Below are 20,497 nucleotides of genomic sequence, written 5' to 3'. Positions count from 1 at the left end.
TGGGTTCTGGAATCCCAGCTCTGCCTTCTAGCTCTGTGACTTTGAGCCAGATACGTGACTTCTCTGAGGCTATAGAGTGGGGTAATAGAGTCTGCTCATGAGATGTCCCACAGATAAGTAGTTTAGCACAGTGACTGCTAATGTTGTAACCACTCTTGTGATGACGTCAATTATTATGTAGTTTTCAAAATTCAACTCCCTTTTCTGGATTGAGGGATAGCAGGCATATTTGCATAATTCCAGCTGAGTCTTCCCATCCCATTCCATGTTTACTATAGTAACACCTTACAGATCAAACGAAGGTAATGAGCTTTCTTCTCCTGTGCTCCCTTCCCCGCCAGGCTCCACTGGACATGGAACTGACTTCTGTCCTCTCCTGCAAGTAATGACACGTTCTTTTCTCTCTTTCTCCCCTCCCATCTTCTCGCCCTCATGTAGGTGAAAATCGCATTGAGGTTCTGGCTGAAGTCTGGGACCACTTCTTCACTGAGACTCTCCCCACCCTGCAGGCAATATTTTATCCAGTTCAGGTCAGTCTCACGGATCGGCCTTCTGCCGGCCTCAGCGATCTGTCTTATTCCATAGCCTTTGTCCCCGGGGCCTCCTGGTGAATGGGGGAGAACCAGGCCAGGCTCCCGAACCGGCTAAGGACCTCATAGGTCTTTGGAAGCCTCTTTGGTTCTATATTTAGCATCTAACCTCAATCAAAGAAGAGGCCCCACGTACGTAGCCAGGTGTAGGCCCTTGTCACCCTCTTGGTTGGGAGCATGTCTGTATATTGCTGGAGTGGTTTGCTGCTGCTTACTTTTCAGAATTAGAGAATATGGGGGAAGGAGACCTTTTTCTTTCCCTTCCCCCCCCTTCCTTTGAAGCATATCTTTTACGTAAGTTTCCTATTGCTCTAAGACTGTGGGAAAGGAGTCATGTTCCTTGCTTTCTGTAAGGGATTCCTGAAGATGGTGCAGGAGAAAGAACACTGGACTCAGAATCCACAGTTGGGTTTGGGCAAACTGTTTCATTTCACTTCTCTGAGCGTAGCTCCATTTCTTCTCCTGCAAAATGAGGAATGAAGACTAAAAGATGAGCGGCGTCTCTTCCGTATTTTAATTCTGTGGCCTCAGGTCACACTACCACTTGTGTTGATTTCCTTCTACCCTCCTGCAGGACTGGTCAGTGCCAGGCCAGAATGGACTCCCCCTGGCCTGGCAAGTTGACCAGGAGACCTTCCTCTCCAAAATACATGCCTCTCTCATACACCTGTGCTGCCCTATGCTCACTGTGCCCCTCTTTTGTGTGGGGTTAAGGCTTCGTATCTAATCAGGCTTTGGTGAAGTGCAGGCATGAGGTGCAACAATAGCAACCCTGAGCAATGACACGAATTACCTTGTACACAGGTGATTTGTTTGCTCTGAATGGTGTTTTAAAGGAATTTGGAATTCTTTTAAATATATGTCAAAGGGTTAAATTTCCCATATCACGCCTGCCCCTAACAATTCCAGCAGAAACCTCTGGCCTGCTCTTTTTGTCCCATCCTCAGCTCCATCCTGCACCCCCCTGTGAGAGGGTTTGTAGCATGTTTGTGGACAGTTCAGCTCCCATACCCACAAGCTTCTCCCTTCCCTGCAATCGTCACTTCTCGGCCAGCAGTGAGTCTTAAGAAGACAGTCCTGGGAGGTCGCGTTGCCACATTTAGCAAATGAAAATACAGGATACTGAGTTAAATTTGGATTTCAAGTAAACATGAATAATGCAATATTTGGGACATGTACTTAAAAAACGATTCAAATTTAACTGGATATCCTGTGTTTTATTTGGCAACCCTACTAGAGGGGGTGTGCAGTCCTGGGTCTCTCTTAGGACCATGTGGGCATGGGATTCCCCAGGTGTGGGCACCTAGATGGGTTTAGAATGGGTGGTGTGGGATCTGCATGGGCGTAGCTTCGGAATAGTCACTGGAGGGCCCAGAGGGGACCCCTTAAGCTCTGATGCAGGCAGGAGCCCAGTTGGTAGAGATCTGAAGATGGTACTACCCTGCTTCCCTTGAAATGTTGTAAAATCTGCCCATGTCCACCCATCCCCCCAATTTCCCAAGGGTGCTGCTGCTGCTGGTTCCAACACTCCACTTTGAGAATCCCTGACTTAGGGGTTCTCACTACTAGTAGTGACAGCCCCTGAGGTGCCTCTTAGTCTGGGGCGATCCTTCCACAATTCCCTGTGTGCGTGGAAGTGTCTCTATGAGACCTACTTCCTCTTTGGACAAATGCGTTTTGAAGAATCTACTGTGTCCAAGGGTGTGGAAATTTGCCTTTATTTTTCTACCTTGTAAAATGAAAGGGCTCCTGGAGATGAAGTGAGGGCACAGATACCTATGATAGAAGTCGTCAGGGCCAAGAGCTGGGACCTGGTGCAAAAAATAGAAACTGCAGGACCTTGGACTAGTGGGAGGGCGGAGGAACCACTGCCAAGTGGGTTCCAAGTGGGAGGGGGAACGGCAACCCAGAAGGGTGACTGAACTGAGCCGTAAGGTGTGGGGGGATTGTGTGTGTCTGTTGGGATTGGAGGGTGGGGGGTCGCAAAGATGGCCAAACCACCCTAGGCTGTGTTTATAGGAAATGCAGGACTTCCTTAAACCTTAGAGTCTTAAGGAGAGGAACCTATGTCCTATTTGGTAGGGTATACCCTAATGCTATCCTTATCTCTACCAAGAGCAACCAATTTTTGGTGTGTACAAAGGAGAGCTGGGAAATGGGACTCCCCCTTCCCCTTTCTGTTTTGGGAGACTTCGGGAGCTCTAAAATCAAATAGTTCAGGTTTGCAACCCAGCTCTACCTTGGGTAAATTACTGTCATTCTGCGACTTAGGATTGTTCCCCTGTGAAGTAGGTTTTATAGTAGTGCCTCTCTCAAAGGGAGGTTGTGGGAATTAAGTGTGTTATTTTCATCAAGAAAGTGTAGAATCATACCTAGCACACAGAGCTTAGTAAGTTTCAGCTCTTGTGATTAGTAGTTATATTTTTCTTTCTCTGTCCCCACCCTACATGATTGAACAAGTCCCTTTCCTTTCACTTCCCCAGTTATTTTTCTTCCTAAGTTTCTGCATTTATGTGCGAGTCTAACAGGTCCTATGTTTTCTTCCTTTGCCTGGCATGTGATAGGTGCTGAAACACTTAATGAGTGAAGTTGAGGAAGCAGCCTTGAATGTGGGGCGGCGGCCGTGATCTTTCCTCTTGTTTCTCCCCATCTTCCTCTCTCTCCCTTTTTCCTGACCACTCGTGGCACTCAGGACAGCATGGCGCCCATTGTTTGTGTCCTCTACATCTCTGGGGCCTTTAGGCAGGTGGAGTCACACCTTATCTTAAACGAAGCTTTCATTCTGCAACTTAGGGGCTAAGTCTGTGACAGCCCCCCGGGCCTTGAAATGCCTCGTCCTGTCCCATCCTGGGTGCTCTGAACCCCATGTGGTTGGTGGTAGGTCCAGTGCACTCTTGCCTCTCAACTGTGCCTCTTCTCTCCGCCAGGGCCAGGAGCTGACCATCCGCCAGATCTCCCTGCTGGGCTTCCGTGACCTGGTCTTGCTCAAGGTGAAGCTGGGCGACTGGGTGCTGCTGGCCCAGTCTCAGCTGCCCTCATCCATTGTCCAGATGTTGCTCATCCTGCAGGTGAGGCCCCAGTGGAGACGTGACGCCACGGCTGAGGGAAGAGAAGAGGGAAAGGGACTCCCACTGTGGGATGAGGGGGAAGGGACCACATGACCAGAGCACCTTAGCTTAGTTTAGTGTCCTTTAGGTGAGTCATGTGTGTTCCTTAGTTCATTTGTTCATTTGCTGCACATCACTGAGCACCGTTGAGGTCCCTGGCGCTGTACTCGGTGCTGGGATCCTAGTGGGGAGTGAGAGGAGCAGAGGCTTGTCATTCAGGAAGTGGGCACTCTTCTCTCCTCTCCTGTTCAGTAGAGTCACAAGTTACAAATAACAAGAACCTAGCTCAAGCCAGACCAGGAACTCACTGGAAGGTTCCTGGGACAGTGGGTTTTCTAAAGGACTGCGACCAGAAGGGAGACCGTGTCAGGCCACAAAGCCACCATCCTTTCTCCAATTATTGGTCTCTACTTATATCTGGTCTACCTTGGTTCTCTCTGACGCTGCCTCTCCTAGCCTTGCCTAGTCTCTCTCAGACTTGTTTCTCTCTCTCTCTCTCTCTCTCTCTCTCTCTCTCTCTCTCTCTCTCTCTCTCTCTCTCTGCAGAACTGCATTCAGTGCCTTTGGTTTGTACCTGATCAAACATGGCATCTTATAACTCATCTGTTTTCACCAAGAGACGATCCCAGATGGTTGACTGGTATATCTTCATCTCAATTCTAAATCAACAGTAGGAAGATGAGCTAACATTTACTGGTTCCTGCCAGGCACGGACCAAAGACTAAGTGTGTTGAGGTGTGTTGAGTGTGATGAGGTGGGCACTCTTGTTATTCCCATTTTACAGATGATGCAACTGAAACCCAGGAAGTTTATGTGCTTGCCTGAGGTCCCTCAGCAAGAGGTAGTAAGACTCAGAACTACGTCCACTCAGGGAAAACACTTTGATTGGTCCAGCTCAGGCTACATGATTCCCCTCTGCCCAATCAGCTATGACCTTGAGTGGGATCAAGGAGTGTAAGGATGGCCTCAGTGATCCCAATCTTATGGATGGGGGCACACAATTCTCAAGAAAGAGGGTACATGTGGGGTAGGGACACACCCAAAAGGAGGCTATTATATACCCCCCACCTCTGTACCAAGTTTAGATCCTGCAGCATCAGCTCTGAGCCTGTCCTCAGGGAAGACCTTACCATCCTTGATAAGGCTGGCAGTGACCTCAGGCTGCCCTTTCAGCAGGGATGGAATGTCAAGCTTGGGGACCTGACCTTTCCTGCCCCCCGCTGTTGTGCTCTCTGGCTCTGTCGTTAGACTATGCTTCTGGTTATTCTCCCCCTTCCTGAAATCAGAGTAGAAGAAGAGTTGCCTGATAGGATAAGAGTGGGTGTAATTGGCTGGAATGCCAGGTCAAGTATTTTTGTGATCGGGAAGGAGAAGTAAGGGGGGTAGAAAAGTGTGTGTAGCTCGTGTCTGAGAAACAAAATATACCTTGGATTCCAAATAAGGAATCTAGAAAATGAGCTCTTTTAGGATTCAGATAGGTAGATTAGGAAAGGAAATCTGGGCTTCCACCCTTCCATTTATAATATTTTAGGGGTGAGAAACAACAAAAAACTCCTTTTTTGTTGTTTTTTTAGTTTCGTTTTTTTTTTTTGGAAGAATTGAGATGAGGGCTTTCACCTGTGGATGGTGGCCCACAGGACCTGTTTCTGTAGTAAGAAAAACACATCTAGCATATTCCCACATTCTGGGCCCTGGGCCCCACCACCCAGGAACCATACGAGAAAGCTGTCATTGTTCCCCTGAAGTCCCTAAAGATGGATAGATTGCTTGCCCTGGAGAATCTTCCTTCATCTGCCCGGGCCTCCACCCTAGTTTGCTCTCCATGGGGCAGCTTCATATTCTTCAGTGGTCCCTGGTGATCTTAGGAAAACAACCAAAGTCTATACCCTGGCCTATGACCCCTCACACCTCCCCAGCCTCACCTGCCACTCAGTGTCCCTGCTGGTGGCCCTTCGGCCACACTGGCCTTCTTGGCCCATTCACTCTGCTCAGAACACTTGGTCTCCAATGGCCCACAAGCCTCCTCCAGGTCTAGGTGGGTCTATGTGTTTTCTCCTCCCTCTTGTGCCTTCAGCACCCAGCACAGTCTCAAGCACATAGTAGGTGTTAATTAAATGTTCAGTGAATTGTGGCACCAGCTAGGAAGAGCCTAAGTGTGACTGACCTCAGGTCTCTGGCCTCATTCCTTGTGGTGGTGACCGTCATGCAGGAATTCCAATCTTGGCAGAGGAAAGTATAGTCAGAGAAGAGGCTTCAGCATTGGGACAAATTTCTGGGAAATCAAGCAAGGAAACAGTCCCTGTTTTCCCATCACCGATGAGGTGGAGGTTCAGAGAAGTGGCTAACTCTAACAGCTCAAGGGCATATACTAATTTGTAAGAGAGCTGGGTTTGTCACCCATTCCTCAGCTCTTGCTTTTTCCACCTCCGCACTCAGCTTTTCTTGGCTACACTGCCTCCCTGCCCTCAGCCTCCCAGGGTACTTGGAAACACCCCGTAAGCTCCTAAGGTGGTCCCACTTTAACACGAAGTGTTTGACATTTTCCTGGGGGGGCCTCCTGGGACTAGTTCTCCTGGTCCATGCATGTCCTTCCTCACGCTAGGACCTACAGAGCCGGGGGCTTGGAGTGTGACAATGACACGTGCAGGTCTCTCCCGACCTCTCTCTAGGTCCATCTTGTTGAGCAAGAAGGGCAGCAGCTTCAGGATCTGAACGGACCTTGCAGGTCGCACTGCCCTGGGACCACTCCCCCTTCAGGAAATTTGGGCCCCGGTACTTACAATGGCTCCCTTCTCTCCCCAGCCCCCCACCCTCCACAGTGCTGTGACATCAGGGGCTGATTTTCCCCGGCCTGACTCTCTTACAGGGAAAAGAGCCATTGGTCAGGCCTTCCTCTCTCCTTCCAGTGCTCTTCCAAAATGTCCCTGAACACACCCTCCCTTTCCAAAACACACAAGGGGCTCACACTTTCCTACCGTGGGCCTTGCACTCCTGTCCTCAGGCTGTTCCAGGAAGAAGCTGAATCAGAGATTTTGCCCAACGTGGAGCTCTGGTTCCTGCTGGCGGTGCAGACAGATCCTGAGCTCATCCGAGAGCAGTGCCTTCTGAGCAGTCCCCGCCAGCCAGGCAGGACGTGTGACCCAGGCAGACCCGGGGGAGCCCAGGGTCCTGTGCTCACCGGAGCCCCAGGCTTGGTTTAATACTCTCCCATCGCTGTCTTGACATGCTTAATCATTTTTGAACGAGGGATGCTACATTTTCATTTTGCACTGGGCTCTGCAAATACTTGGCCAATCTAGCAGCCCGGCCGAGGGCCCGGGGTGGGGGCAGCTCCTTCCTGGGGGCGATGTGCACGCCAAGTTCTCAGCTGCTACCCTGGGAGAAAACCATCCAGCTCCAAATCACACATTTTCTAACCCATTTTCTTCCCATCTTTTCCCTCGTCTCCTTTCTTTGTCATCCCTCTCTGGCATTTACAACTTGTATGGGGGAAAGGTTTGAGAGTAGAAGTCAGGTAAAACAATATCATGGAGGGAACAAAATGGAGAAAAAAGAGTTCACTGGGCTCTGAAACCCAGGCAAGGTGGTTTGGGGGCTGAAATGGTTCCACTTTGGAGTCCTGGGGTGGGTCCTGGGGAGCATGAATAAGGTTCCCCTCTCCCTTCTCTGGCCTGGAGGGTTCCCTTCCCTTTGGGCAGACGTGTGTGTTCCTCAGAAAAGCACCTCCTTGGTTCTTCCCCTTAATTTCTGCTGCCAGCTTTTCCGATGCTTCAGCTCAGGCTGAGCAGAATTGGACCCAAGGGGGCGTGAAAACCCATCCTGCCTTCTCCCCATCGCCACCAGGTAGCCTTCGCTACAGCCCGGTGCCAGGGGTCTGAGGGCCACTCACATTTCCTCTGCATCTCCCAGCCCCAGCCTCCAAGTCTTCTGCCCTGTAGCCCCCTCCTGAGTCTCCCTAGTGTTTCCTTAGGCTGCCGCCTTCCTCCTAGGCTGCCACCTTCCTCCCACCGCCCAGCCACCCCATCTCGGAGCCAAGTCGGCCTGCTTCTTGGAGAGCATCTGTCACACCCAGTGAGCTCCAGCCTGTGGGGATATTGGCCCTTCCGGCTTCATTGCCTGACCCTCTTACCCTGCAACCCCCGAAAACTCCGGTGTGCAGTGGAGAGATTTCAGTTTTAAGGGAAGGTGATTTCAAATCTATTCCATCTTGAGGAGGTGGCAGGACAGCCCCAACAGAGCCTCGTCGCTGCTCTCCTGCAGCCGCTCAACCCGAGATTACGGCTTGGAGTCCTTTCCAGGGAGACGTGGAGTCCTCTAGCAGCCTGCTGCTTTTCTAGAAAATCTTGGTTACTTCCTGGCTTTTTTCCGGTTTTGACTATTGTGGTCATTGTTTTCGCTGGTGTTTGCTCTGGGTTTGGCTGTGAGGGCTCCAGTCACGCTAGGCTTTTGTACTGATTCTTCATCTTGGTGCTCACCATACATCCCGTGTCAGAATGACCTTGTCTTCTACTGTTCTGGACTGTGTCGTATTCTGTCCCCCTCTCTTTTCTAGCCTGTTAACAAGTGGCAGTAAAATGTGATCGGAGCCAGAGAGCCTGGGTAAAGCTCCTGGGTTTTCACCACTTACCAGCTGTGTTTTCCTGTGCAAGTTTGCTCAAGCTCTCTGGGCCTTATCTTCCTCTTCTGTAAAAGGGAGATGATAAGACTGTCACCTTCTTTGGGCCGCTGTGCTTTGATCCATGTAAAATGCTTATGTAAAGTGCCTGCATGCTGAGTGTGAAGCAGTGATTGTGATCGTGGGGGTGAGGTTACTATGATTGGGACCAGTCAGACCTCAGCCCTGGAGCTGGGGTGGGACCCATCCCACCTGCACTGCATTGGTGGGGCCCCTGGACAGGCACCGGGGTACCCGCCATACACACAATTCCCATCACAGGGACCCATGACAAGCGACCGGGCTTCAGGCCTCAGTTTCCTGCATTCCAACCACTAGGCTGGAATGCCCGTGTAACTGCTTTGAACGTAGTAGGAGGGCCAGCAGGCCATGACGACTTTGACTGACCTTTGCTTCTCTTGGATGTTTGTTTCCAGAGTGTTCATGAACCCACAGGCCCAAGTGAGGGTTATTTGCAACTGGAGGAGCTGGTGAAGCAAGTGGTTTCTCCTTTCCTGGGCATCATTGAGGACCGAGGCATTTCAGGCCCCACGTACACACTGGGTAAGGGGCACAGCTCTCAAGCTGCCAGGAGCCTTAAAGACAACGCTACCAGCTACATTTTACTGAGCCCCAGTTATGCACCAGGTCTTTTGCTTCGGATGCAGGCCCATGCAAATTGGTGCATGTTAATCACTCACCTTTCCTGGCTGGCCAGTATCTTGGCAACCTCTCCACTCTGCAATTCCTCCCCAGGGACCCTTAGTGCTTCTGTGGTGGTGCTTATCCGATCCACATCTTTGATCAGGGGCCTTGATCTTTTTCTGGTGCATGCGATGTTATTTCTTCTGTACCTGATACCAGAAACTTTGCCTTAATGTACCATTCCTCCAATTGAGTAGAAAAATCACCTGAGGTGGATTTCCTTTTTGAAAGCAGCTGGAAAAGTGAAGCCAACTTTTTGTGTGTGTGGCCAGATGACACGGAGCTGATATTCCCCATTCCATTTCTGTGGGTGCTGCCAGGGCCTTCACACCAAGGAAAGGGCTCCTGGCTTTGGGGAACAAATTCTGTTGGGGCCCTTTTTCTATAAAACTAGCATTCATGAATGTCAGGCTCTGTACTAGGCACCCCGGAGAATCCAGAGATGAATCAGATCTGTTCCTTCTCTCTGTGAGACCTCCGTCTAGGTGGGGAAATAGCTTCTGTAATAAGGCTTATCATAAAAGACGTGCCTCAGTTACCGTCTGAAACAAAAGCCCCCAAAATGCAGCATTTTTTTTGTTTGTTGTTCTACCTCCAGCAACTGGAATGGTGCCTGGCATACCATAGGCACTCAAAAATATATTTGTTAAATGGATGGCTGACATCTGTACCCCAAGACCAGGATGACGAACCCCCACGGAGGTGCAGAGACAGAAGGAGCGCCCCTGAATTTAGAACCTTTTGCCCCCTCTTCTTGCTTGGAGTTGGCGTCGAGCTTCAAAGAATGAGGTTCCCACCCCTTCCTGGGCCTCTGTGCTGCAGAAAAAGGCAGGGCCGGCCGCAGTCTTTATGGCCCCTTCATGTTTCTCTGGAGACATCAGCTTAACCACAGCCACCACAAATCGGAGGGTGCTGGCCCCAACTTGCTGCCTGCCAGGTCCTCCCCCTCCCTCCCTCCCTCCCTCCCTCCCTCCCTCATTCCACCCAGGAGCTGGAACAGCCAGAGTAGAAATGACAACTAAAGGAAAGCAGTCTCCTGCCCTCCCCGGCCACGAGCTGGGCGCCATGTTGCCGTGCCTTCCCCGGAGCCCACCTTCCGGCTAGGGCACAGCTCACTGGCTCACCTCCTGTGGGGCAGGGGGTGAGGGGCAGGAGGATCCAGGCAGATGCCAGGACGCCAGCGGGTTCGCCGGGCCATGGCAGGGACTCCACCATCGCTGGGCCTAGAGCCAGAAACAAGGGTAGATTTGGAAGTTTGTTCAGTGAGGAGTTGCTCTAAGAAGGGGTACCTTCAGCTCTCCAACTAACAGAAGAATAATACCCATCTTTGTCAATATATAAAGCAAAGGCCTGAGGTTTTATTCTTGTACCAAGGACCATCGTTGCCTCTGGGGTGTTGTCTCAGTAGGGGCAGAGAGGGAAGGAAATTACCCTCTTTCCATTAACTTTATTATTATTATTTTAGCAAATGTGTACTGAGACCCCATCCCAGGTACCCTGTGAGGAGCTGCAGATATATCTATAACAAAACGGACCCACCCCGCCCTCTGGCATGCACAGTCCAGTAAGGAAGTCACAAACAATAGACGATGACTCATCAGTGTACAAGTACTCTGAGTGAGGAAGTACAGAGGCCCCGGGCCCCCAAAACAAGGGGACTTCACCTGGACTGGGAAATCAGGGAAGGCTCCCTGGGGGAAGTGATATGTGTGATGGGACCTATCGGATGGATATGAGTTAACTGAGTAAGCAGGAAAAGCAGACTGCCCCAAACACCCAGGGAAGGATCTTTGGGAGGGCTTTGGGGTGGGGGGAGTGGTGCATGGAGGGTTCAGCATTTGAGGAACTGAAAGAGTGGCAGAGTTGCAGAGTGGCTGGTGGCAAGGGGAGCCCTGACACAGACAGCATCCTGGGCACGGTGCTGGGTGGGCTGGATGCCATGCCACAGAGTAGGTATCATTTCACAGGCGAGGAAAATGAGGACTGAGGTCCCTTGGCTATTAGAGCCAGACTTCCAAAGCCCCAAGCTGTTTGCATTTTACCAGCTGTCCCTTATGTGCCCCCATCACCCCACCCCACCCCGGTCAACTCCTAGGAGATGACGATGATTTTACCGAGGGACAGCTGAGGAGGTGGCCTTTCCCTCTCATTCCTTAGTCTAAGAAGTATCGGAGACGGGACAGTTCCCCTCAAACCTCTGGATACTGAACATCTAACGTGGCCATGATGGTGCCCTTCCTTATGGAGGACACTCCTTTCCAGGTTAAGAGGTCTCTCTGGGCCTCAGCCCTCCCCTCAGTAAAATGGCGGTAATAACAGTTGTCCTGTTATCTCCTGCCCATGGGGGAGGAGAGTTGAGAAACGGCTGAAGTCAAGACTAAGGCGATGTGCTGGATGAGAAAAGGCAGGGCCCGCAGGAGGGCTTTGCCATGGTCTCCTGGGGCCTGACGAGGGGTAGGCGTGGTCCGGGCAGCTGGGAGCATCATCTCCAAAGCCATGTCAAATGCCTGTCATATTCCAGGTGCTGACCGGGCACTTGGCGTTATTCATTTCATCTTCACATAGCCTGCTGGGGGTGGCACTGTCTTACCTCAGTCTCAGAATCCCTAAGAAATGTCCCCAGGGTGTCTCTCACAAGGCGGGGTAGGTGACCAGAGCAGGAGAAGTGGTTTTTCTAGGAAGTTCCACACATGTTTGATCCCAGGATTCATGGGAAGGCTTTCTCTCTCCCTGCCAGCCAGGCGGATGGGCTTGAGGAATAAGCCTCGTTCCCTGGATACGCAAGGCTTGCTTCAGAGAGAAAAGATGAGCCAGAGGCCGTGACAAAGGGAGGGTGTGCACGTGCGTGTGTGTCTCCCCTCCAAAGCCGTCCCTTTCCTGGGGCCATGGGGGTGAGGAGGAAGATAAGGAACTCGTAAATAGGCGGATTTGTCAGAGGCCAGGCCCACATCCTACCTTTCTAGTTCCCCAAGTTTCCAAGCCACGGCTCGGGCTGCTTACCCTGGGCATGCTCGATTTCTCCCACACAAAAGCCCTGGCCGCCCACACATCTCCCCGCATTGTGTCTGCAGGGGGAGGGCCCTCTGCCTCAAGATACTGTAACTTCTCATGACAAGTAGGCATTCATGGGCTTTCAGGTGCTGCAGCCTGGAGAGGGACAGCCACAATGGGCTTGGTGTGGAGGGGGTCGCAATGCCCACATTATGTGGGGCCAGGCTGGTGAGCCTGGGAGATCAAAGATCTGGGAACTGAGTCCCCGACAAAGGGCCAGAGGACTGCCTCACCCGGGCTTTCTTCCCTCTGGAAGTTTGAAAAGAGCTGCCATTTCTGGCTCCCGTGCAGGGGGATGAATGCCAGAGCTCAGCAGGGTGCCTGTTGAGTGAGGAAAGGGATAAAGGCTCCCTCACACCCCACCCCGTGTGAAAGTCAGGATGAGGCCTGTGGGTAGGTGCCAGCCGAAGGGGCAGGACCCTGTCCCTCTCCCCGTTCAAAGGGCACGTAGCGAGGGAAGGACCAGGTTTTAGGCCCCAGGAGGTACCCACAGTTTAATCAGTCCCTTCCTTAATGGGAGATTTCCTTCTCTGAGTGGCAGGGCCTGGCCTTCCCTGGTGTGGAGAGTGGGGAGAAAGCAAGTACCAACAGTGTGGGGAGCTCTCTGTGAGCTCCAGGCCAGGCATCCACTTTAAGGCCTCCCACGGGGGCCCAGCAGGGGCTGACCTCACTGGGGACGCAGCTGACACACTTGTCCAGGAGTTGGCTCTGGAGTCTGGTGGGAGCTTAGCAAAGAAACACTGTCTGCCCAGGGAACGCGACACAGCCCAGCGGCCCCTGTGGTCTCGGCTCTGTCCACACCCTGTCTTGGGAACCAAAACATTCCTCCCAGAAAGCAGAAGGAAGAGCTGTAGGCCTCTCCGATGAGTCATGTCAGGGAAGGCAGGGAACAGCAGTTATGGAGAGAGGTGGGGCCAGCTGCAGAAGGGGCCTTGGAAACTTCAAGGACTGGGCTTCAGCGGTGTGGCCTGGAGTAAGTTACTTAACCTCTCTGAGCTGCAGAGGACTGAAGACAGGAGGAAGAAGCTACCCTGTCTCCAGGCAGAGCTGCTGCCTGGCGTATTATGGCCCCAACTAGAGGTGGCCTGGCTCCTATGGAACCGTTCCAGATGAGGCATTGTGCATGCTTCCCCTTGCCTCCCTGGGACCCCAAACCACATCCTGGCCCTTTCCTTGCTGTGGTCATGGCCCGATGATTTGTCCGTGTCCCATTTAGCCCGTGAGCATGTGGAGGACAGAGAGCCTGTGGTTCCCCTTGTAACCCAGGCTCTGGAATAGCCCTCCGAGGGAGGGAATGAGTGACAGTCTGGGTCCAGTCTGTCAGTCACGCTCAAAGGACCCCTCTGCGTGGCTTCTCCTCCTCCGAGTCCCCAGCATGCTCTTGTCTGTACATCTGCCCTGACATTTGCCATGTCGCCCTGTTCTGACGGTTGTCTGTGCCTAGGCCTTCCCGTTGTCACAAGCAGGGGCTCTGGCAGCCCAGGGCTTGAGTCGTGGTTTCATGACTGACGGTTGACTGTAAAGTTACTTAACATCTCAAGTGCAGGTTCCCTTTCCACAGAAGGGTCTGAAGGAGACCATGTTGGTGAAGCACCTCCTTTTTTGATACAGCCCGTAACATATAGTGATGTGGGTGACGTGGGATCTGCCGGAAGTTTCTGAGTGCGGGCCGGGATCGTGTCTTGTGAAGCTGAAGAACGGAAACACCAGGGAGAGGCAAACACGTTTTAAAAAGAGGATAGTTTATTAGAGGCAGGAGAAGAGGTGGCAGCTCCTGAGCAGGAGGGGGTCCTGAATGGGGGTGCCCCTGACTGAGGCAAAAGCTCTTACTTTTATACCTTCCCTTGCCTGCTTGGGGAAGGGGAGCGGTTTGAAGAAGGGAACTGGCGCCTTCTAATGAAATTCATCTACCAGGTTGGTTCTGCTTGCCCATCCTAAAGGAATTAGCAAAGCAACCCACTCTTTATCTATCAGATCTGCTCCATTTGTCAGGCCAAAAGGAACTTTATGATTAACCTCAAGGCCTTGTTACATTATGTCCTGGAGCGAAGGAGTGATTTCAAAACCTGGAGTTTTAGGATATGGCTGTCTTTGTTTATTCCACCAGGGACCTCCCTGTCTACCTAGGGACATGCTAGCTAACCTGTATAATAGGACGTGCTCGGTTAATGATTGCTCCTAAGACACCTCCCCACCATGCACACACACACGCACACACTGGGTTCCAGCCCCTGTGGCAGGCCCCATATCAGATTTATACTTCTCTCAGCAGTGAGCCCAGCGTTTTTGTTGAAGGAAGGGGCAGGCGTCCTGGGGACCCCCTCCTCCAGATTGCCCACCTTCACTCTGGCTCCAGCTCTCAGCAGCAGCCCAACTGGCCTCTCTTGTCATTTTGCTGCCTGTTCAGCCCTCCAAGGACTTTGGGCCACTGGCCTACAATGCGAGAGAGGTGAAGACATCTAGGCACTCGTCTGAGACAAGTTTTTGGCTCATGCTACTGGGTTGGGGCCCATGGAAAGCATCAGATGAATTCCCATTTCCTGCAGAGATGCTGCATGTGTCAGCCAAGCACCTCTATCCCCCAGGCCCTCAACTTACCCTGTGTCCTTTGTTCTAGCTCTTTCCACTTCCTGGACCCGCACGTGGTGAATGCTCATGGCACAGTCTAGCCTCATCTCCTGCCAGGCTGGTTAGAGAGTTCGGGCCCCAACGTGGGATTTGCAACCACGATTCTGAAGTGCTTGCTTTTAACAGCAGCGGGACAGTAATGAATTGTTTTTCAGGGCATTTTAAAGGATGGTTCTTTAATAGGGTCTCTGCTTCTTTGAACTCTTGCGGTGCTCCTGCTTTATAGTTATTGATTTTTGTGATCATAAAAGTAATACATGGTTATTGTAAAAATGTGAGAACATTATAGAAGTGTGTGGCCTGGAGGGTACGAGCCTCATGCTTCAGAGGAAACCTCTGCCACAGTCTGGCATAGATTCTTCTGTCTTGGTTGCTCCTTGGCATTTTGTCTCCTATTCATTCTTCCACATTGATGAGGAGTGTTTGACACCCACTATGTCCTCCTCGCTTACAGCCTTTGCTGGTTTTTCTCTTGCAGCCAGACGCCACTCCAGGGTCCGGCCCAAGGTCACTCTCCTGAACTATGCCTCCCCGATGACCGCCGTCAGCCGGCCCCTGAATGAGGTGGCCCTGACCCCTCTGACAGAGCAAGAGGGGGAGGCCTACCTGGAGAAGTGTGGCAGCGTCCGGCGGCACACGGTGGCCAATGTCCACTCTGACATCCAGCTGCTGGCCATGGCTACCATGATGCACTCGGGCTTAGGTGAGGAGCCCGGCGGTGAGGACAAGTGTCTGCTCCTGCCGCCCAGCTTCTCCCCACCCCACCGACAGTGCTCCAGTGAGCCCAACATCACCGACAGCCCTGACGAGCTGGAGGAGGAGGCAGGGGGCAGCCAGGAAGACTCAGAGCTGAACTCTGCTTCTCTCAGTTGAAGGCCCGCCTCCCGGACTCCCCAGCTCCTGCCTAGCGACCAGGATGAGTACGACTCCACCCTGGGGGGCCCCAAGGGGCTCTTCCTTTGGGCAATGCTGCCTTCTGTCTTTTCAGGTACAGGCCTAGTCTAAGTGCCCTAGGGGAAATCCCTGTTGGAAACCTCTCCATTTTCAGGACTGTGACTGCACACCCCCGGCTGCCTAACGTTCACTTTCCGATTTCCAGCCTTGCCTGCCTGACTTGGATTCTCATCTCTGGGCTTTTCCCTCTCAAATATTGGACTGTCTGATGTTGCCAACTGTACATCCCAGTGCCCTCATCATTACTCTAGCAAGATGTTGCCTGAGCCACACACACAAAGTGTTGGCTTTTGGGATTCCCCTTTAGGTCGGGTGATGCAGAGGCTGTGGGTGAAAAGATACCTCTCCTCCCCTAGTGTGTGTAGAGTGAAAGTAGACTGCAGCCCCTACCAAGCAGGACTCTGGGAAAGTGCCTTCCTTATTCTGGTTTCAGAATTACTGGGGAAGAGTTGCCCCATAGGTGGGTGAGGGTCCACCCTCACCCATATCCAGATGCTACCTGCTGCCTTTGGCTTTTGGCCCAGGAGGGCCACAAGGATGGACAAGCCCCGTCTTTGATTAAGCCTCAGCATTTCCCCCTCAGGCTTCCTCCCAAGCTTGAGGAACTAGCCTCTCCAGTGGAGTAGCTAGTGCCTTCATCCCTCTCTCATTTCAGAAACTGACCTTTGTCCTGTTGTGAGTTGAGTGGCTGGCTGATACCAACTAGTCTGTTCCTGGATTTGACTTGAATTTTTTAAATGTGCATCATTTAAAAAAAAAATAGTTTGCAAATATTTGCACGTAGGATCTTGCACTGCTCCCTTCCAATGGCGTGTGTCTTCATACTAAGAAAATAAGCAAACCCTCCAGGAAAAGACACCAGAAGTGGTTCGGGGTGAAAGTGATGGTGGCGGACAGGGCTCAGAGGCTGCAGTGCTCTGGAAGCAGCTGGATTGGAATCCAGAATGGGCGCTGTTTGTGAGTGTTGTGGTTCATAGGGGAAGCTGCAGTGAGGCAGGGAGATGCAGCTTGTCTCATGAGCAGAAGGTGGTGGCAAATGGAATGTCTCAGTGCTTTACAGTGTGGAGGTGGGGGCGGGGGGAGATGGGGGAGATGGGGGCAGTACCTTCTGGAGAGATGTTCATTCCCTGTGATTAAAGAAGCACCCAGAAGGGCCTGGAATTTCTAACGTATGATGTCTCAATATGCTACTGGGAGTAGTAGGCTGTCTTCTTAATGCTGCTCTCCCCAGGTCTGGGCTTTTTATCCACCTTGAGCCCCTGCTCTTCTCTTTGTCTTTGCCTATTGGCCTCCCTCGAAACAGCTCCAGAAAAAAGAGAAGCACCCCCACCCCCGGGCCCTTCTGGCACCTTCTAGGTATCCTGTTAGTCTTTGGAAACTTTGTTTATGACATCTCAAGAGATTTGAGCCAACTTAGCTTCCGATGTGGCAGGAGGTGGCTGGGATAAGAGAAGGATAGTTTAAACTGTCAGCAGGAGATGAGACCTTCTAAGGTCATCTAGGCCTTGACAGCATTTCCCTTCTGGGTGAAGAAATAGGACCAAAGTCATGTTTTGGATGCATTGTAATTTGGAAATTGTGTTTAACAAGTTGTTTCGTGTTCATCCTTCTGAGAGAGTGATGGACGTCCAAAGGAGATCTGAGAATTGCAAATAAAAAGTAATCTCGGTGTACGTCTTCGATAAAGTCCACAAACTGACTAGCATGCATTAGCAAATGGCACAACATGATGGTGTATGTGATGGATGGCTCTGTCCTTTCGTACACTTAGCCCTTGGGACTAGTATTTATTTATCCAGGCAAAGTAATTAATCATGCTTGGGTTTTCTTTTTTTAGTTTACAACATTAACAGTACGTATGTTTTCAAATGCCTCATCCGTATACTAAATGCCCCCGAAGAGGAAAGCAGTCATCAGTTAAACATGGGAGCTCTTAGGTTGAGAATGGGTTTGTCAGTGAACTTCGTTTGCTGATGACTGTTAGCCAGTTTACAACTTCCCCTTTGATCTACACACTTGATATTTGTACAGTAAATATTTCAGACTGTACATACAACAATGTTGTTTGATGTTGATGGGTATTTTGGCCATGAGAGTTGTTGCAAGAGGAGAGCTGTTGTGTTTTTAACCACTGTTTCTCCCCTTGACGAGATGAAGAGTCATTTTTGTCATTTAAGCTAGGATCTTTCTGTGTCTGAGGTTTCAGTGACAGGAAGCGATCACGACTCTACTCTCTGAGGGAGCTCACAAACCCCAAAACCTTTCATGTTGTCTGTTTGCAAAACGGATTCAATAAACATCTTTTTGTACACGTTACCTACCCTGTTCCCATGCTGTGTGCCTCGACTGAATTGACAAGCGCAGCAGCCCATGAAATCTTTATGGTCCCGTCCTCACACTCCCTGTGCCTGTTTTTCCTGCTTCCACATGCCTTTTCCTGTTGCCACCTGCCCGCCCCCCTCCCACCCCCGGGTTACACAGCAGCCTCCCCTCAGCCAATCTCCCTTGCGTTTTGTCTGCCATCCTTGTCTGGATTGACAAGTCATTTCCTGGAGAAACGGCCTGTCGGCAGAGCTTGAAAAAACTCTGTAGAAAGTCTGAGAAGGAAAGGCCTTTACTCAAACCAGCATGGTCTCTTCCCGGAGTGTTTGCGCTAGAGGGAACACTTACCATATTTACTCATGGACTGTCCCTCCGGTTCCATTTGGCAGAAAGAATTTATAATATTTTACTCTTGGCATAAGTTTTCCTAGGAGGGCTGGAGCAGCGTAAGCGTGAGACCTTTGAAGCCAGGGTCAGAACATTTAAAGAGGTGTGACCTGAACTGACTGAAGAGTCTGGAGGATGTTAAGGGGAGTGTGTACATCTTGGCTGAGTCTTCGGAGACTAACTATGGAAAACAGCCGCTGAGCATTCCGCCTGGGTAGATTTCATGTCATTGGTGCACCACCATATTCACTCATCCACCCACTCGCCTACCCATCACATATTTGTGGAGCTGCCACTGTGTAAAGGCACTTTCCTTGATGCTGGGGATACAGTAAAGGACAGCTAACCGAGGTGCCTGCTCACTTGGAGCTTACACTCTGATGGGGGAGGGCTGGCATTTCAAATGATGAACAACACCGGATGAAACAAAACGGGCAAATGCAGTGACTAGGTGATGAGAGGGTGATCCTAGGTAAGGTGGCTAGAGAAAGTCTCTCTCACATTGATTTGAGCTGCGAAAGTGAGTGATAAGGAGCCAGCCTTACAATCTGCTTTCATTTTCTGTCCCTGCCATAACAAATTGCCACAAATTAGTAGCTGAAAACAGCACACATTTATTATCTCACGGTGCTGTAGGCTGGCAGTCTGACATGGGTCTCAGTGGGCTAAGATCGCGGTGTTGGCAGGGCGGCATTCCTTTCTGGAGGCTTTCCAGGGACGACACACTTCCTTGCCTTTGTCAGCTTCTAGAGGCCGCCGTGTTCCATGGCTCCTGGCCCTCTTCCTCTATCTTCAGAGCCAGCAATCTCGCATCGTATCACACCAGCCTATATTCTGCTTCCTTCTTCCACTTTGAAGGATCCTCGGGATGTCATCGGGCCCCCCCAGATAATCCAGGATCATCTTCATCTCAAGATTTCTGTGGGCACTGCCTCTGCTGCTCCCTCTGCTTATGTCTCTCTCAGTAGGAGAAAGGCTGCCCACATGCTGTGCTGGGGACCCCAGGAAGATGAGACTGCGTCGGGCACGTGTGTGCTGGTCTCAGTGTCCAGGGCTGGCCTGGCCGAGAGGCCTTAGAGCCTGAGCTCCCTCCCACCGTGACTACGATCCCTCCCACCGTGAGTCGTTGCTCAAATCTTTCTCTAATTCCCCATCTCATATCCCTGTCAGGCTCTCATCACCCCCTGTCTGGGCTTCTATAACTTGGTACCCTCTGAATGTCTGCAGACTCCATCGCTCCCTACGGACGTCCCTGGCTGATTTTTCTAAAATGCAGTTCCTGCTTAAAACTTCTCCCTGTTTTCCAATAAAATCCACATACCTGAAGTTGACCTCAAGGCCCTTCCCAAGCGGACCCCACCTGCCTTTTCAGCCTTCTTTGCTGTTCTCTGACTGTTCACTGTCCCAGGAAGCTGCCTTCCACCTCCACACCCTCCCTCCCTGCTCCCGTTGCTCACACTGCCTTCTCCACGTAGAAGGAGCCACTTGTACCTCTACACATTTGCAGGTGCAGTCCCAGGAAGGCAAGGTTGTGTAAGATTTCTGTTTGCAGGCCCAAGGCCTAGCAGTATAAAAGTTTGAAGTCACGTGCATTGAACAAATTCACAGGATGGTAATAATTTTGATCTCCATGCCTTCCCTCCCAGGTTTTTACAGAAAGGTCCTTCACCCCCATTCCTTTCTCCTTAGGCAGGGACTTTCCCCATGCTGCTTTCCAAGTATATTCCAACTGAGGCTATGTGGCCAGGTGACACTTTGAACATAGGTGAGGGCCAGGTCTGAGCCCTTCCTGTAGCCCCTCCCCTTCCTGCGAAAGCCAGGGGCTGCCATGTCCCTGCAGAGAGCCAACCCAGTTGGTCCACAGGGCTGCTGCTTTGCTCCTGAGTCTGCCACCTTTTTCTGGGCCTGTGCCTTTTCTGACTTGCCAAGAAATTCCTTTGGGGCTTGCAACATGTGCCTAAGGAAAAAAGAGTGAGCCCCTGTTGTTTGTAGCAGGGCCATCTCTGAAGAAACCCTCCAGCCAAGAAGTAAGAGGGATTGTTTCAGGCCAGTGTGCTCAGGCAAGAACCTCCTTGTTCCAACCGTCCCTTCACTCAGCA

The 20,497-nt window shown here is 51.4% G+C and overlaps 1 protein-coding gene across 7 annotated transcripts in view; it reads left to right on the top strand.

The window, feature by feature from the left end:
- The window catches only part of PRR5L (proline rich 5 like), a 127,759-nt gene extending 109,743 nt beyond the window's left edge, over positions 1 to 18,016 (top strand). For 5 of the 7 annotated variants that reach the window (XM_081063591.1, XM_081063587.1, XM_081063590.1 and 2 more), the window contains 4 exons: positions 439 to 530; positions 3,518 to 3,658; positions 8,789 to 8,915; positions 15,214 to 18,004. In XM_081063591.1, coding sequence (XP_080919717.1) covers positions 439 to 530; positions 3,518 to 3,658; positions 8,789 to 8,915; positions 15,214 to 15,608 — 755 coding nt within the window. In that variant the 3' untranslated portion in view covers positions 15,609 to 18,004. Of the gene's footprint in view, positions 1 to 438; positions 531 to 3,517; positions 3,659 to 8,788; positions 8,916 to 15,213 lie in introns of all 7 variants that reach the window. The other 2 variants (XM_081063586.1, XM_081063588.1) reach the window with 2 other exon arrangements.
- The last annotated feature ends 2,481 nt before the right edge of the window (positions 18,017 to 20,497 follow it).

Source organism: Rhinolophus hipposideros (genome assembly GCF_964194185.1).
Source record: "Rhinolophus hipposideros genome assembly, chromosome: 10".
In the NCBI taxonomy this organism is placed as follows: Eukaryota; Metazoa; Chordata; class Mammalia; order Chiroptera; family Rhinolophidae; genus Rhinolophus; species Rhinolophus hipposideros.
This window is presented reverse-complemented; position numbering and strand designations above follow the sequence as displayed.